The following is an 18,682-nucleotide window of genomic DNA, read 5'->3' as shown; positions in this document are numbered from 1 at the left end:
AATCCATTTTCCAGAAGTACATACTGCCATCTGACAGAATAGGGTTAGCCTCAGAATGATATTTTTAAATAAAATTGGAGTTTTTTGCATGTCTTTTTTGCCCTTTATTATTTGTTTTTAATTCAATGTATACAGAACATGAATTAAAAACAAATGCAAAAAAATATATATCTAACAACATGTAACATTTGTTTTTAACTCAATGTATATAGAACCTGTAGAAGCCTCCAGTGGCGCAGTGGGTTAAACCACTGAACTTGCTGATTGAAAGGTTGGCAGTTGAAATCCAGGGAGCGGGGTGAGCTCCCACTGTTAACTCCATCTTCTGACAACCTTGCAGTTCAAAAATATGCAAATGTGAGTAGATCAATAGGTACTGCTTTGGCAGGAAGGTAACGGCACTCAATGCAGTCATGCCAGCCACATGACCTAAGAGGCGTCTACGGACAATGCCAGCTCTTTGGCTTAGAAATTGAGATGAGCAACACCCCCCAGAGTCAGACACGATTAGACTTAATGCCTAGGGGAAACCTTTCTTATATAGAACCTGGGGTGACAATACAAGTCATACAGGGCAGAAGGAGATATGGTGATGGCAGGGTCACAGGTCCTTATAGGAGAAGAAGAGAAAGGCGTTTAATACCTATCTCACTTTCCAGTCATCCTGTCAGCCTGAGAAATTTGGAGAGTGAGCCAGACCACCAAGTAATGCCAGGTCAATGAAAAATAAAACTCCTATCATCTACAATCTCCTTAAAGACGAGGGAGCTGACCTGGCATGCTTCACTAAAACTTGGCTGGGAGATGATAGCGTCCCAACCAAAATTCAATTGCATTGTGGCATGGCAGTTAATTGCCCCATCTACACTGCCCATATAATTCAGTTTCTGAATGGCAGTGTAGACTCATACAGTAGCTGTCCCTCCACCAATGCCTGGAGGCAGTTATGGACTGGATGGGGGTAAACAAATTGAAATGGAATCCAGATAAAATGGAGGTACTACTGGTCTCACATAGGAGCTGCATGGGTTTATACTCCCCCTGAAAGCTCAGGTTTGCGGTTTGGGGGTGGTTCTGGATTCCTCTTTAAACCTGGAAGTCCAGGTGATGGTAGTTACCAGGATCGCCTTTGTACACCATAAACTGGTGTGCGAACTGCAACCATTCCTTGAAAAATCTGACCTGGCCATAGTGGTACATGCCTTGATTACATCCTGCCTGGACTACTGTAACCACCCAAAGTGCCTTTGGGGAGAGGGGGGAGATATAAATAAATAAATAAATAATAATAATAATAATAATAATAATTATTATTATGCGGAGATGTTTTTGAAAATGGTTCAGAAACTGCAATTTGTTCAAAGATCGGCAGCTAGGCTGTTAATGGGAGTGGATATTATTTATTTATTTACTCCATTTCTATGCTGCCTTTCTCAGCCCAAAGGTGACTCAAGGCAGCTTACACTGGCATGATTCAATGCCACAATGAACATAAACAAAATTAATAAAACAATTAACACACATTATAAAACTTTCTAAAAACATTAAAGGCCAGTGACTTCCTATTAGCTCATTTTCCAAAGACATTGTCAAGCCGTTCCATGTTCATTCTTTCCTGGGTTCCATATTCATCCATTACACTGCATTTTCAAAGGCTTGTTCATTTTTTTTCCTGGAATTTCAGTAGGGAGGGAGCCAATCTAATATCCCTAGGGAGGGAGTTCCATAGCCGAGGAGCCACCACTGAGAAGGCCCTGTGCTAGTGTCCTCGAGTATCCATGACACTCTCCACCTCAAGATGGCAAGAGAGTGACCCCACTCTTTGTGGAATGCTCTCCCAGGGGAGATTAGATTTACACCCTCTCTGTTGGTTTTCAGGAAGAGTCTATAAACCTTCCTTTTCAAGGAAGCCTTCAGAGGGAAGTAATGATATCCGAAGATTAGGAAGGCCATTCGATCTTGCTATATATTGTTAGGGTGGTTTTTAAATTTAATTAGAGGATTTTAACTAGTGGTTTACAGCTTTTACTAATATTTATGGTTTTAACTTGTTTTTCATTTTTTTTATTTGTTTGTTTTTACTGGCTGGAAGCTGCCTTGCTCTCTTGAGTGGGCGAAGGTGGGGTATAAATTTCATAAATAAATAAATAAATAAATAATAGTTCAAAGCAGATAATCTGTATTCAGAAAATGGATTATATGGACAGTGTAGATGGGGCCAATGTGGTATTAAACTGCTATTATTTCTCTACTGTTGGTACAGCCTTAGAAACAGGACACCCGACCCCATCAAATAGCTATTTATGAGAGGTGTCACTTAGGCCCCTTCTACATAGCTGTATAAAATCCACATTGAACTGGTTTATATGGCAGTGTGGACTCAGATAACCCAGTTCAAAGCAGATATTGTGGATTATCTCTCTTGATTCTATGGCTGCGTGGAAGGGCCTTTAAATGTCATAAGAGCAATTAAAAACTTTTTACATTTGCAGCAATTGATGCTTTGTCCTATTCCTTCTCCTACATTTTATTTTGCACCATTGTAGGTAAAGTGTCCTCTTAGCATAAGGCTGTCAAGGAAAAAGCATTCATATCAGAAAATATAAGTTTCACCAGTTGTCTAGCTTTTAAAGTACGGCTTTGATTTATGGATCAAAAACGCTCATTTATAATTTTATCTGAACAGCTTTAGGCAATTCTGACAGTTCAAAATTTAGTTTTATTGACCAATGCAGCTAGTCTTCCCACAAGGGGACTAGTATATACACACACACTACTGCACTGAAAGTGGGGGGGGGGGGGGGAGGTTATTTGATTCCATGACTAAGTTAAAGTGGAAACCAGAACCGATTTAAGAATAAGTTCCCAAACTTCAGGATAAAATGCTTGTTGTAAAACAAAGTTGCCCTTTAAGAAAGCAGTTGGAAAAAAATCTGAAAAGAAAGGCTATCTATATAGTTTATATGCTAACTGACACAATCCTCTGATACCTGGATATGTCAGTGTGTGCTGTGAGATACTGTGTGGGATCAGTGAACATCAGAATAAATACAACAGAGAGAAGTAATAAGAGTATACAGTGCAATAAAATATGAGGCACTGCTGAATCCCAGAATACAATATAAATGGACACAACCAGTATTAAACATCTCTCTTTTTAATTTCAGGGAGGGTGACTGAAGCACATGCTTAACTCTCCTACTAAAAACAATGGGACTGGTGTTTTGCTTTGGTTGGTGTCTCTTGCAACATACAATATAGGGCAGTTCCAAACAGGCCTTTATCCCAAGAGCATCCGCGTTTAAAAAATGCAGATGTTCCTGGGGGCCGATCAACACTCATCCCAGAAAGCATGTGTTTCTGGGGTGAGTGTCCATATGTTCTTCCAGGACTTCCCAGGAGAACAGCTGGACACTCTACCCCCTCCCCAAAAGCCCTAAAAAACCCTTTAAAAAGGAAAAGTACTTACTCAGTCTCCATTGGAGAGCTGCCGCAGCTATCCTGACACATAGAAATGACATGCCAGGAGAAAGGGGAGCAGGAGTGGTGTCCCCCCCCCTTTCTCCTGGTGCATCATTTCTATGCACCAGGAGAGCTGTGGCAGCTCTCCAATGGAGGCTGGGTAAGTACTTTTGTTTTTAAAAGGGTTTTTTAAGGGCATTAGGGGATGGGGTTGATATTCTGACAGTTTTCCAGGTTAATTTAGTCTGGAAAGCTTGGGAATACTGTCTGGACTGCAGACAGTATTCTGCAGTCCAGATACCAGAAGTAGTGGGTTTATCCCATGCCTTCCAAGAAGGTGCAGAATAAACCCAATATTAAATTAATTCACCACAAACCAGGGTTTTCCTGATATGTGGTAGATTAATTCCGAATTTGCCAGAACATTGTCTGGACAGCCCCCTTTTTATTGCAGAAGTTTCTGCAATAAAGGGGCTGTCTAGATACAGCCATTAAAAATATCACACTATCTAGAGAAGGAAGGAGGTTAATTTAAGAAAACTTAGCAAGTTTGTCTTTAAAAACTTACTAAATGATTTTAAGCCACTTTTAATTTAGGTACACTCCATTGTAAAAGCACCATCTTCCAGAATCTCAATTTATTCTCCTATTGTGAATCTTCTGTAATATACAAACAAATCTCTGTAGGGAAGCAAATCAATAAAGTGTCTGATGTGATTAGCCATGTTTTAAAATTCATCAAGGTAACTCAACATAAAATAAACTGCTTACTTGTCAGTATTTTCCATGTCTTCTTTTCATCATCATAATACTGAACCAAATTGCTGGGTAACCGGTCAGGTCCAGGAGGCAGTCCTCCAACCAATAAAAGCATTTTCTTGTTGGAGCGAATTCTTCACCCAAAATAAAAGAGAAAATGAATAACCACATTATTGGGGAGTACTTTTTGTAGCAACAGAATCATAACCATCACGAGAATGTTCAGAGCTTGCAGTCTTCTATTTCATTCCTTTTTGTTTCTTCTCCCTATCATGTCTCAACAACTTTTTGAATCAAGCAGGACAAAAAAAAATAATAACCAGAAAAGCTGCACAGCCTTCTACTTGTGAAATAATAAGTTTCCTTTATGCAATTTGTTAAAGGTTCATTCTAGAATGACCTTTTTCTCATATTATCCCTTTAAATCATCACTCTTTACAGTTGAATACACATGAAATGCTCTGGAGTTGTACTAAGGTTAAGCATTAAAGTTGCATGTCAAAAATCGTATTAGTCAAAATCATTATTATAAGCCATTCTACACCCAAAGAACCTTGAAAAATTAAGGTTGTGCAGACAGTTTGTCAGGCAGGTCTTTAATCACACATTAAAACCTTAAAATTCCAATACGCCTGTAACAATTAACAGCACTTTGCTCATAGTTAGACAATGAACTCGACTTCGTTACACAGGACTTTTGTTGTTTAATTTAGCCCAGTCCCTTGCATTCCCTCCTTCGCCTCCCCAGCCCCTCCTTCGCCTGCTCTCCCTCTGAGCACCACTGGCTATAGCAACACCAATTGGTAAAAATGAGACTGTGATGTTGTTGAGAGCCTCCCCAGAGTGGAGCCCTGCCAATGCTTGCCACTGATCCAGCGGCATGAACTTGCTCAAGTGTGCAAAGTCACTCTAATTCCCTCCCTCTGTTTTTCTACCTTCTCCCCCAGGGGGCAGCCACTGAAAAGAGTGACTACCCACCCATCAAGAGCTGGCAATTCGCTGCTATTAACCGTGACCGTGATTCCCAATCTGCCTGGCAGTTCTTAAGAACAGGACTGCAACGTCTCATATGCAGTAAAAGCCATAATATGCACCCTGGCCTCCATCGCTATACCTGATGAATGCACGTTGCTTTGTAACTCTAATGGGTTTAACACAGTTTCAAGGGAAGAAGGGAGAGGAGACCTAGACCTTTAGATGGATAGTGATGCTTTAATAGTAATTTTACATATAATTCAACACACAGGAGTTGCACAAAGCCAGGAAAGTGATACAGATCTAAATAGGGAATGATGGCAAGGCAATTCAATCTACTGTGATGTGGAATTTTAACTCAGACGCATGTTACACATCAACACATGTGCCCAATATAATGCATCACCATATTATTACCATTTTTGTCTTGCAGACTCACTTGGTATTATTACAACTATTCTGCATTTTTATTGTATCAACACAGAATTATTCAGGTACACTCAAAGAGAGACCAATACAAATACTCTTATTAATAAAAAACACTCCTATAGCGGGAGCCTTAACATTAATGTCTATGTGCATTTAAAAATGATAGCAGATGTTATCAAGGTGTATCTTCTTCACAAATTAATTTACATGTATATTATCAATATGCAAACTTATTTAAACCATCTGTAGAAACTAAACTCAAATAAGTTTGGGAATCCCTTCTATTCCGCAGGAAACTTGTTAAGGGTTGTTGCTAAAACAAGTGTAAATGAATTAAGGATGTTTTCTCAGAAATCCTTCAAACTTCTATATAGGAAAAGTCAATGTATCTCTATGTGTCTACTTATTCGCACTATTTGTATAGTGTCCTTCTCAACCCTGAAGGGGACTCACAAAGACTGTTGCAAGGTGAAGCGGCCCTCTGTAATGTTACTGGATTGGCTGTTGCTAGGTGAAGGAGCCCTCTGTGATATCACTGGGAAGGAAAGGTGACAGGTGTATGAGGGGACAGGAGGAAGAAAGAAAGAAAAGAGTCACAAAGAGAACCATATTGCTCTCTCGGAGCTGGAGAAATGAGGAAGGGGAGGGGAGGGGAGGAAGGAAGGAGGGGAAAAAAGTATGGAGAAGGAAGCAAGTGAGGGGAGAAGAAAGGAAAAGGAGGGAGGAGGAAAAGGTATGAGGGGAGGGAAAGAGAAAGAAGGGTTTGAAACAGGGAGCAGTGGCCCTCCTCCGACACCCGGGCAATGCCAGGTATATACACTAGTACTCAATAAAACACAAAGAGGCAACCAATATTTTTGGCAAGTGGACCATAACTAAAGTTTGTTTATGATACACCATTATTTAAATGTATACACTCCCTGTTTGCACTTGGGGTGTTTTTTATCTAGTGTGTGTGGTTTCTTCATCCACAGTTTCTGTTGTCCATGACTTGAAAATATTTTTAAATCAAAAAAGCAAACCTTGAATTTGCCATTTATGTAAAGGACACCATTGTATAACGAGACCAAAACATCTCTGAATTATGGTATTCATGGGGGATCATGGAACCAATGCACAGTAGATACCAAGAGTCCACTCTATATCTATCAAGCCAGAAATGGGTAGCACTGGAGGCACAGACTATGCCTGATATCAAAAATAGATCCCCAATACTTCTTTCTCTTGTCCAGCAATGTCATGCATCCCTGCTGCATATGATGCCTGAAAGTTAATGGCAACATTTATTTATTTATTTCCTTCATTTTTACCCCACCTTTCTCACCCGAAGGTAAAACCAACAATAAACAAAAACAAAATTTAACATGTAACAAAATTTGAAAAAAAATCTGTTCTTGGTTTGAAAGTGTTTTTCTCTTTAATTATGTGGTACTTTGAAAGTAATTGTTATACTCCAGAAACTTAGTTTATATCGCTGACACAAACTATGCTGAATTGCTTGAGGCTATATGAGATATCCATTGAAAAACTATAGCAAAATTACTGTAGGATGTCCCACAAAAACAAAGATTTTGCAGTTTAATAAACTTTCCCCATGTTTTATGATAGAACCAATTAGAAATGACATTTATAACCCAAGAGCAAGGATCATGTTACATAGTATAGTGGGGACACTCCCCTTATTGTGGGTTGGAATTCAATTTCCTTCCTTCCTTCCTTGTACTATTTCCCATGAATTCAAAAAGAATTGTGCTCTTTGAAACCAGTTTGCAACCAATTTTGGTTGTTTCAGAGGCAGTCACTGGACTACATTGCAGTCTGAAAACTCTTTCCTTCATGCACACTTTTCTGCAGTTACATTTGTTTTTGCGCTAGTGACAACAGTAATGCCAAAAGAAAGAAAGAAAGAAAGAAAGAAAGAAAGAAAGAAAGAAAGAAAGAGGATTGGCTTCTGTCTTACTCTCCTATCCTAGTATCTGGAATGGCACAAGCAATTAGTGCAAATTAATGTAATATTTTAGTGCCATTAACATGGGGGAACATTTGCCAGCTTCCCATCCATTTGGCACAGATAATAGTATCCCAGGCATTGGTGAGGGAGGGCTCTCCTCCTTCGTCTTCTGGTACCAGAGCAAGAACAGGATAAAGAGGTTGAAAATGATATGAATGGGGGTGGGGGTGGGGGATAGTAGGAAGACTTACCCTTCCTGCTACATCATATTTTAATCCAAGTTAGAGAAAAATTGTTAGGACAGTAATTTTTGCTTTTCATTGAAAGGAACACTGTAAACCTGTCTAAATTCATCTTCTGAGTTATGCATGGATAAAGCTTTGAATCATCACTACTTGTGACAGATATACTGCAAGTTGGCCACCCAACAGTACCTTGTTCAGCAAGAGAAACCCCTCATTTTCTTTAGAAAAAAGAGCTGAGCAATTACTATGAAGGTGTCATCTTGCTGCACATTCATATGGAATTGGAAAGGGCACTTGGTACTAGCTCCTTTCCCAATTTATCTTCAGTTGTCACACCAAGACTGCCTCTTACAATACAATAATGATTGTAATCTGTTCTGAAAGAAAACAAACAGACTAGCTAGAGCAGCAGGCACTAACGGAATTAGCAAATGTAAATTTGGGATACTTCAACCCACAAGTTTAGAATCAGTCCCACAGTGACTGCCAACATGAATTGCCTTTAGACTCATGACATATATATGAAAATCTGCATATGCCTCGTTCTTCCCAATGTTTCCAGAAAGGGAGTAGAATAAACCATTTTTCATTTGAGTTAAGGTTGGCTGAACACATAACAAGAGACTGAACAATGTTAAGCAATAAGTCAGTTAAGCATGGTCATCCTTAATAACAGAGTAAATTGTTTATTTCAACCCCCTTGTGTAACGTGTTCTATTTCTATCACAATCAACTTCAACTGTACTTTAAAATTCTAAAAACCACGATAAGGTTGGCCAATAAAGAAGCTTATTTCAATCTGTTATTAGTTTTTGCATTTCAGTCTCATCTAAATAACCCCTTTCAAGCCTCATAGCACAGGGAAGAAACAAAGAACAATAAAAGTTCACTTGTCTTAGGTGTAGGATAAATGATGACATTTTGCTTTGAAAGTATCCAAATAGTCATAACAAGTGGTATATACTTGGGCCCAGCATCAGGATTGTGTATGCATAGCTCTGTGACATAAACTAAACATCTCTTATTTAGTGGGGAGGAGAAAAGAGAGACAGGATTAAAGCCAAAACCCAATGTTTACTGCCAAACAGTCCCATTGGACAGCACCAATTTGTGCATGGGACATCAGTCAATTTAGAAATGCACACTGAAGCCATCTTTTTACATATTTGTCCCCAAGAGCATTTATCGATGATCTGTGAATGTTAGGTTCAAATTCCACTTGTTATATACAAATTTATGGAAATCACTACAGTTAATAGTCTCAGAGATCGCAGAGATCTTCATAGGTTAAAACAACCACTTTAATTCCATCCATGCAAACATTTGTAGATACTAGTAACAATATTTCAGTGTTGCCAGAATATGTTCAATAAGGCAGCTCATAGTTATTCTGAGTAATTGGCTTCCACAAACTTTCCATTGGCAGACTCATACATAAAGCATCACTGTAGTCTGACCCGGGCGTTAACAAGATATGAGCATCTATGATGAGATTATAGTTATTCAAGAGATACTGCAATTGGCATGCCAACCAGAGCTGGGAAAGAAGCAGGGCTAACACAAGGGAAACTGGCATGGTTGGCCTCCTGCCAAGAGTCCTGAAAATAAGAAGAGCCCATTGCCAACCTTGTCACCACTAGGCCGAACCACTAGGCCGAACAGGGTATAGGGTTACAGCCTGTGTTGAACGGGGTCGCACTCCCCCTGAAGACGCAGGTTCGCAGCTTTGGTGTGATCCTGGACTCATCGCTGAGCCTGGAACCCCAGGTTTCGGCGGTGACCAGGGGAGCATTTGCACAGTTAAAGCTCGTGCGCCAGCTGCGCCCGTACCTTGGGAAGTCTGACTTGGCCATGGTAGTCCACGCTCTGGTTACATCCCGTTTAGACTACTGCAATGCTCTCTACGTGGGGTTGCCTTTGAAGACGGCTCGGAAGCTCCAACTAGTCCAACGTGTGGCAGCCATGATACTAACAGGAGCGGAGTGCAGGGAGCATACAACTCCTTTGCTGCACCAGCTCCACTGGCTGCCGATTTGCTACCGGGCTCAATTCAAAGTGCTGGCATTGGCCTTTAAAGCCCTAAACGGTTCTGGCCCAAGCTACCTATTTGAACGTATCTCTGCTTATGAACCCACCAGGACTCTAAGATCTTCTGGGGAGGCCCTGCTCTCGATCCCGCCTGCATCACAGGCACGGCTGGCGGGGACGAGGGACAGGGCCTTTTCTGTGGTGGCCCCTCAGCTGTGGAACGCCCTTCCCATGGACATTAGATCAGCCCCTTCATTAATGGTGTTTCGAAGAAAACTAAAAACCTGGCTGTTCAAACAGGCGTTCGTTTAAACAATGCAATGTACACGATGAATATAGGAAACGGAATTATGGAAGACGAATTGGATCACGATTCTAGTTACGAGACGTTAATGTGTTGTTATTGATGTGTCATTTTGTATATTATGCTGTTAATGGTTTTTAAATTTTGTATGCTGTTGGATTGACTTTTGCTCTTGTTGTAAACCACGTTGAGTTGCCTACAAGGCTGAGAAATTGCGGTATACAAACAAAGTAAATAAATAAATAAATCTTGTCATTAAAACCACGGTGCAGCATGGTGATGTCTACTGCGATTGCCAGCCAATTTCCTAACTTACACCATCATCCCTGCGGATGGGTTTAGATTTACCCAGTATGAACTGAATTCTGTTTTTCAGATACCTCATTCAGTTCCAAAAAGGACAACAAAACAACACCAGAACACTTCCATAAAAAGAAGTTAAAATGACAGGCTGGCTGGCAGTGACAAGGAGCTTTGTTGAGCTGGGAGCTCTGACAGTGGACAGTAGCACCACAGAGCAAGGAATGGACAGGAATCCACCAATGTCACCTTTCTGAGGACACATTAAAGTTTGTCACCATTTTATGCTGGAGATGTTCCTGGGCATCAATAACGAAAGCTAAAAACTAACATTTGGACACTGAGTTTTAACTATAAAGAGGAAATACAACTCCACCTAGAACAGGTCAATACAATATATATGGACACACAATACTATCAACTGTGATGAATTGAGTTTCAGTTTATTCTTCCTTGCCAGATACCATTCAGGACAGTCACCCATTTTAAAATCAAGATTCAATTTTTAAAAAGAAAAACAGTGCTGAAAACTAACACCACACCCCAAATTTCTCACTAATCATATTCAGTGGTTTCATTTCAATGTCAAACAGCATGAGGAAGAAGATGAAATTCTTCCCATGTTCATGCTCTCTCAAGTAGAATTGAAGTCAATGCCTCCAATTCCCATCCTATCCAAGATGTAGAAAAGGATACCACATTCAATGGTATCAAAAGGCATCAATGTGTCCAGAAGTATTCGGAATCCCACACTCTCTGTTTTGCACCCAGCTGATGATTACTAGAGGTTCAATTTAAAACAATGCAGACACTAAACTAAAATTGAAATGCACTTTGATAGTGCATGTCAGTCAAGAATATCTGGAATTGAGCCACCAATCAAAAATCTTCCCAGTCCAGAGAGTCCCTTTCTAAACAAGTCATTCACCACCTCTTAAATTCAGCCATCAGACCCCTTTTCTATCTCAACTATGTGACATCATGGAAGAAAGGCAAGAAAAAAGAAGATTAGCATTAGGTCTGCACACATTCCAGGGTGCAGTATCTGGGGATGACTGACTACAGTTACAATCAAACTTATCAAGAATACACCAGATTGAAGAATGCTAGGCCAGTTTATGTTCAGTTGTATTCATCCTAAGTTGTCCTCTACTTATATTCTAGCTGATGCTTCATTACCCAAATTACTCTGGCATAATAGAGAGCCAGTTAGACTCTAATCAGTGTGAGAGATAGTTCCTAGGCGCTATAGAGCCAATCACATGGGTCATTTCTGTGATCCAGAGGTCAGCAAGGACTTTAATAAGAATCTGAGCATGAAACAATAGGTTCTGTCTTGGGAATCAGGATGAGCAAGTTAATATGATCTCTAATTTGCCCAGGTTAGGTGTTTCTGAAAGTTTGTACACTACCACACAGTGATATGTTTGTGAGAAGGGAACTTCTGGTTTTTCTCCACACAAATAAATATTATAAAGGTCTCTGTGTTATTGAAATGCAAATGAAATTAGAACTAGTATAGGTAACTCAATACAGCAAATGTATAACCTATATTAAAACTTTATTATGTTCCTTCCAGTTAAGTCTGACTTGTGGTGACCCTATCTGTATCCCCTCCAATGTGTGCTCAGTAGTCCATACCAGTACATTTCAGCATACCAGTAACACATAATTCAATGTCAGTTCTGTCTGCCATTCTGGCCAATCTGCAGGCCACTTTGAGGGGGTTCAGGGGAGAAACTACTACATTTTGATGTAGGTTTGGGGGCCTGAAAATCAACTTTCCAATTTAGCTTTTCAGGAAATTCAGGAACTGCACACTTTGCTCACATTTGCACTACAAGATATATCTAACATGGAATAACAAAATAAAACAGAGAATAAAGAATAAAGAAGATCTGCAAGGGGAAAAGATAAAGCATGAATCTTAAACTTGTGTCCTCTGTTTAATCTCTGTTTATGTATCTAAATTTGTATTGGATAGAAATTCATTTTAATATGTATGTTTTATAAAATACATTTTAATATGTATATTTATGGTACATTTACAATGTGTATGTATTTTAATTATTCTGTAACCCACCTTGAGCCACGAGGAGAGGTGGGTAAGAAATAAAACAACAACAACAACAACAACAACAACAACAACAACAACAACAACAATGTACATTACAAGTCTGGTGGTTCTATGCAGGGAAAAAGTCTCACTAATTGATGCCTGGAATTTCCATCTTGTTCTGCCAAAATGTTTTATGGTCTTGGTTTGCTCTACAAGCCTGAAGCTAACTTGTTTTAGCTGAGATTTCTAACAACAGACAAATCAAAACCAGTATTGAAAGTCAAAATATAAATCTTCTGGAAAGACAAAAAAAGTAATATATCTCCTTTGCATCATCATGGTAGTAGTTCACATAGAGCTAATATTGGGAATGCAGGGCTGCCATCAGTCTCCCCGTCAGGACATGCTCATGCAGAGGCACTGTTTGTGTGATCTGGTGCCTCTAATTAAGTACTGTATATTTAGCTGCTGCTATTTCTGTAACAGCAGGTGATTGAAATAGTGCAACTGCCATCACGGAAACAGCAGAAGACTACTGCAGACTATTAGCCTATTGCAGCTAATGGTTCACATGAATAGTCTCCACATTAAGCCTAGCATGGCCAAGAACATAACAGAACGGTCTTGAAGCGACAGCATGAACTCGCTCTTCTATCTAAAGAGTGTGATTAATTCTCCATTGCCAAGGAATTAATGTAGAAATTGAAATGAAAATTATTGAGTGAACAAAACCCTCTACAATCTGTTATTACTCAGAAAGCCAGAATGAGTCAGGACAGTATGTTTCTTCTAGAAATCCAATTGTTCTCAAATATGGTCCATCTTTTAAGATTATATGAATTAATTATGATTATAGCCTTTTTAATAAATCAAATCTGAAATGTTTCATTCACCCAAGATTATGAAAGCAAGGATGACAACATCAGGTTTCATGGTGGGGATAAAGCACTGTTTGGCTGAGTTGAGAATCTCACTTCTTACCTCTAGTTCAGTGATAAGATCTACAGAAAGTCAGCTCTTTGTGCAGTATGGGCCTGACAATGGCTATCACATATAATCAAAAACTGGAAACAATAGCTGTAATTTTGCATACTTTGTGCTTTAAAGGTTAACATGTTCTGAAATCAGTGATGGCGTTGGGACCTCCAAGTTCACTATTTTAGAAAGAGGTGCCTTTTAGGCTTGGGTAACCACGGAAAAATTTGTTTTGTTTTTAGGGGGCCCTTGTGTTTCATTTTTTTTTAATAATTCTGAAATTTTCCTTTAAATTTTTTTGAAATTTACGAAATTTCGTAAAATTACGAATCGATTCGTTAATGGCAGACGAGATTGCGCAATATGCTAAAAAAACCTCCAAATGGAACAGGAGGAACTTCTGAAGCTTCCCTCTCCCTCTGTTGTTGACTGTTGGAGTGATAAAACAAACAACAACTATAAAACTTGCACCAGACATGCGAAAATAATTACGAAATAATGACGAATTAATTACGAAATAATTACAAAATAATTTCGAAATAATTACGAAATAAATTGAAAAAATTGTTTCGAATCTTAATTACTCCTCACACTATTCCAGCATGGCTCAATATTGGATTGTAAGCTAATTTAAATACGAATTAATAATGAATTATGAAATTAACGAACGAAACTGCCCAAGCCTAGTGCCTTTGTATAGCACTGAGCTTAGAGCTCTGGCTCTTATCTCCAATAATCACTTATTAGAGATACACTATGTCTGGACCACACCAGAACTTCAGAAAATCTACTTTCTCTTTTAGATTGAGCTAATATTTAAGGATATATCTTTGGGAAATGAACTGGGGGTTTTGCCATCCAGACTTTCACAACAATAAAGTCAGTGAGGCAGGAAAGCCAATGTAGTACAGTAGTTTGAGTACTGGTCTACAACACTGGAGATCAGAGTTCGGTTCCCCAATGGAAACCACTTTGGGTGAGTTAGCTCCAGGCAGATAAAGGTTTCCCCTGAAATTAAGTCTGCTTGTGTCCAGCTCTGGGGGGGGGGGGGGGGGTGCTCATCTCCATTTCTCAACCGAAGAGCTGGTGTTGTCCGTAGACACCTCCAAGATCATGTGGCCATTGTGACTGCATGGAGCACTGTTACCAAGATGGTACCTATTGATCTGCTCAAATTTTCATGTTTTTGAGCTGCCAGGTTGGCAGAAGCTGGGCCTAACAGCAAGAGCTCACCCCGCTCCCTGGATTCGAACCGCCAACCTTTCAGTCAGCAAGTTCAGCTGCTCAGTGGTATAACCCGCTCAACCACTAGGGGGCCCTCAGCTCCAGAAAACTCCTTAACATTGCCATAAGTGGGAAACCAGTTGAAGGCAAGCAATAAAAACAACATAAGCGCAGATGAAGAAGTTGGAAGTTTTGTGGATTGCTAAGACTATTTATAGTATCTTCTAAAGTATCCCACTAAAGTTATAATCTGTAAAAACAAAAGTTTTGCAAGTGCAGTGCTTCTAAAAGCACTCAGCATTCCGAACTGCATCATGACTCAGAACTTCATTCAAATTTCAATATATATTTTAAACACAGCCTTGATTCTCAAAATAGCTCAATGACAATGAAGTGCCACAAGCTACTGTGAATTCCTATTTTTTCTTTTCTTTTTGCTCCTGTTGAAGGACACACAGTATTCTGCTATCTATTTTTGTAATCAAACATGTACCATTTATATAATTCCCATTGTTGCTGGTTGCTTTCTGATTATGATGATCTATGACAGGATTTTTTAAACAAGATTTCTCAGAGGAGGTTTGCTCTTGTCCCGTGAGGCTGAGAGACTGTGTCGTGATCTTCCAAGGCTAGCCAATGGGTTTGTGCAACCAAGAGGGGATTCAAACCCTTGTCTCCTAGAATCCCAGTTCAACACTTAAACTTTGGCATCAAGCTGGATTTTATTGTGAGATTGACTTGTTTTATCCATGGGATTTTGAAGGAGACCACATGGTCTAAACTTCTATCAGTAACTCTTCTGTGTTTCTCACTGCTTTGTCTGACTTTTATCTGTATATATAACTTCAGCCAAAAGTATTAAACAGGATTAAGAAAGAAAAGACAGAACACTGTCACAATGCTTCGATTTGTTGTTCTACGGGGCAACCCAAGGGATTCTGTTTATCTAGTCTCCCTCTTGGTAGCCAGGCTACAATTTTCTTTTTATTTTCTCTTTCATTAATGATTCCAAATTATCTGGCCAAAATAGGTATTCTCATGGTCAGTGTGATCATGTTATACTTCTTTTTAGATCACTTCACATGCACTCGTAACATTATGAAACATTTAACATTTCTATGGGTTCTATATGAAAACCATGTGTTACATGCATGCATCCTTGATTTAAATGAACAGCAGTTTTAGGAATCTGGTATTCTGGGTAGAGAAACCATGAAAAATCCCTGAACTCATTAATCACTGGCTGGTCTTCCACTCAAATGAACCTCAGAAATACTTTTCTAAGTGAGAAAAAAGCACAAAAAATCCCATACAACCTCACAGACCAACAGGTTTTTCATGTCAGTAGTACAGTGAATTTGCTGTCAGTGATATATGAGACTTCAAAGGAACAATCCAAAGTACTAAATCTATTTTGGGAATTTCAACTTTAAAGTCTGGATCTGAAACCAGAATGGTTTCAAGCCACTTTGAGTGTCCTTCGGAAGATATGAAGTGGGATATAAATTAAGACAACAACAACAACAACAACAACAACAACAACAAATGGAAATGACAGTTTATGCCTGGTATGGTGGCACTAACGGTAGTTGTCTTCTTTTTCAAATCTATGGGCCCTTCCACACAGCTATATAACCAAGAATATCAAGGCAGGTAATCCACAATATCTGTTTTGAACTGGGTTATCTGAGTGACTTTATAGCCGTAAGTGGTATTGTTTATGTTTTAATTGCTTTTAACCTTATTTAGGTTTTTAACTAAATGTTATTTAATTGTTGAATTGTTTAAGGCATTGATGTACTGATGTATTGATGTTTGATGTTTATCATTATGCTTTTAAATGTGTATATTGAAACTGTTGTTGTAAACAGCTCTGAGTCGCCTAAGGGCTGAGAGGAGCGGTATACAAATAAAGTAAATAAATAAATAAATAAATAAATAAATAAGGCATTGATTTTTGCCTCTGCTGTAAGCTGCCTTGAGTCCCCTTTGGGGTCGAGAAGGGCAGGATATAAAATAAATAAATAAATAAATGTTATCTATTGTGTCATGGTATAGAAAATTCAAAAAGACTGTTTTTGTAGGGGTTTTAAAAAAAAGGTTTATAAAAACTTTTAAAATTCTCCAAAAGTGAAATGTTCTGAAACTTGATGGGCCAACAGTGGTAAATGCATTCTACCATTGTAGCAAGTTTCTCCCAAATAACTGTAAAAATGAGGGAAAATGGAGCCCCTGGGCTTTCCCTACATGCACAATCACTATAACAAAAAAGTACCACATTTTTGTTACTCTCATTATAGTAATGAAATTTTCACTAATGATACTTTAGAAACACTTTAGAAATGAAATGTTGGTGCCCCCTAATTTTGTAATGAGTTTTGAATTTTTTTCATTGATTGCACAGCCCTAATAAATGTACTATTACAGCATTACCAAATTTGAGAAAACTAACATAGTTTTGAGGTTATTGAGAGTGGGACATAAGTATTAACTACCCAACCAGAAATTACCTGTTTGAACAAATAAGATTTTGAAAAAGCTTTCTTAAAGCCCTGAACCAAAGGAATAAGTTATAAAACAGCGGGGAGGGGACATTAATAGTATTTAGTAAAAACCTGTAACATAGGACCTCATTACACCACAATATCATATAAACAATTTTATATGTCACAAAAAAGGTTTTTAATAATTCACTATTATCTATTCTGCCTCTGCTTCATAAACAAATTGAGCCAGAGAATCAAAAAACTATGTTAATTATACCAATTTTTTCATCACTAATAAACAAATTAGCTTGTTAATGACTTTATAAAAGAAATTAGATGGGGCAATGTGGTTGTCAACATTATGGCAATCGATTTCAAAGCTTTCTTCTTCTGGCTTTTAAAATTTCAAAATCACAAATTAGCCTACACTCAACCTGAGTCAAATTTTCTTGCAAACTCATATTCATTACACAAGATTGCTAGGTGACTTCCATTTTCAGACCACTGAATAATACCCATAGTTTTTGAGGTGTGCCAGATTGATTATGCACAATTCACTGAGAAATAGTTGTGTGCAACTTTCTTAAGGTCATCAGGTTGTTTTTCTGGTCTCCCAGTATCCTTGTCCAACGCCCAGATAATTTCACTGCATTTGCATTAAATAGAGAAGAAGGAGCCCTGTGTTATCAACATAACGAAACATGCAGTCCAAGCCTCCAAATAATTTCATGTAGATACTGAAAAGATTCACATTCATCACCATCTTCTGTGATGGCAAACCAGCTCAGACCAGAGCCATGGTGTCTCCAAATGCCTTTTATTAATGTCATAACTTCTCAATGGCATCGAGGGGCACCATGATTTGTAACAAGACCACAAGTGTTGCATTCTCACCATCAGGGGCGGCTCAACCCATTACACAAAGTAAGGAGTTGCAGTATAGTTGATTTTGCCCAGGGGCGCTCTTGGGGAAAATAGACCTTGACATATGTGAGTTGTAGTTACTGAAGGTCCGGCAGGGCATCTAAACACTGCCTCTCCAAAAAGTGCAGGTTTTGGAGGGAGGTGTGTTGACTTTAACATGTGCCCAATTGGGTTTCTTAAACCCAATTGGATGTGGGTTAAAGTCATGTGTGGAACCAACCTAAGCTTCCTCTAACTAAAGGAGGTTTAAATTAGAGAAAATAGTCGAGGTCTCTCTGGGGACATAAAAAGAACAAAAGGGATCTAATTACTATAGAGCGAGGCATTCACCATCTCCGAGATCAAGAATTCCAACCTTGTGTCTGAGCTTTCATCACAGATAAGGTTCAAAAATCTCCAAAGAACTTGTTCATATCTTCAGGCTGAAAACTATTCAACTAAAATGGTCAGATGCTAAACCAATTAGCTCTAACACTGATTTTGTGGTAACTATCTCACCATAAATAAAAGTATTTTCTCTACAAAGCACAATGCCAACTGACTGCAATGGGTTTTTGAGAA

The 18,682-nt window shown here is 38.8% G+C and overlaps 1 protein-coding gene across 2 annotated transcripts in view; it reads right to left on the bottom strand.

The window, feature by feature from the left end:
* KLHL14 (kelch like family member 14) overlaps positions 1–18,682 on the bottom strand; it is an 84,440-nt gene that overhangs the window by 48,887 nt on the left and 16,871 nt on the right. For both annotated transcript variants that reach the window (XM_067467433.1, XM_067467434.1), the window contains one exon: positions 4,234–4,355. In XM_067467433.1, coding sequence (XP_067323534.1) covers positions 4,234–4,355 — 122 coding nt within the window. The remainder of the gene's footprint in view (positions 1–4,233; positions 4,356–18,682) is intronic.

This window comes from Anolis sagrei, chromosome 4, assembly GCF_037176765.1.
Source record: "Anolis sagrei isolate rAnoSag1 chromosome 4, rAnoSag1.mat, whole genome shotgun sequence".
NCBI lineage: Eukaryota > Metazoa > Chordata > Lepidosauria > Squamata > Dactyloidae > Anolis > Anolis sagrei.
The sequence above is the reverse complement of the archived record's forward strand: the minus strand, read 5'-3'. Positions and strand labels throughout refer to the sequence as shown.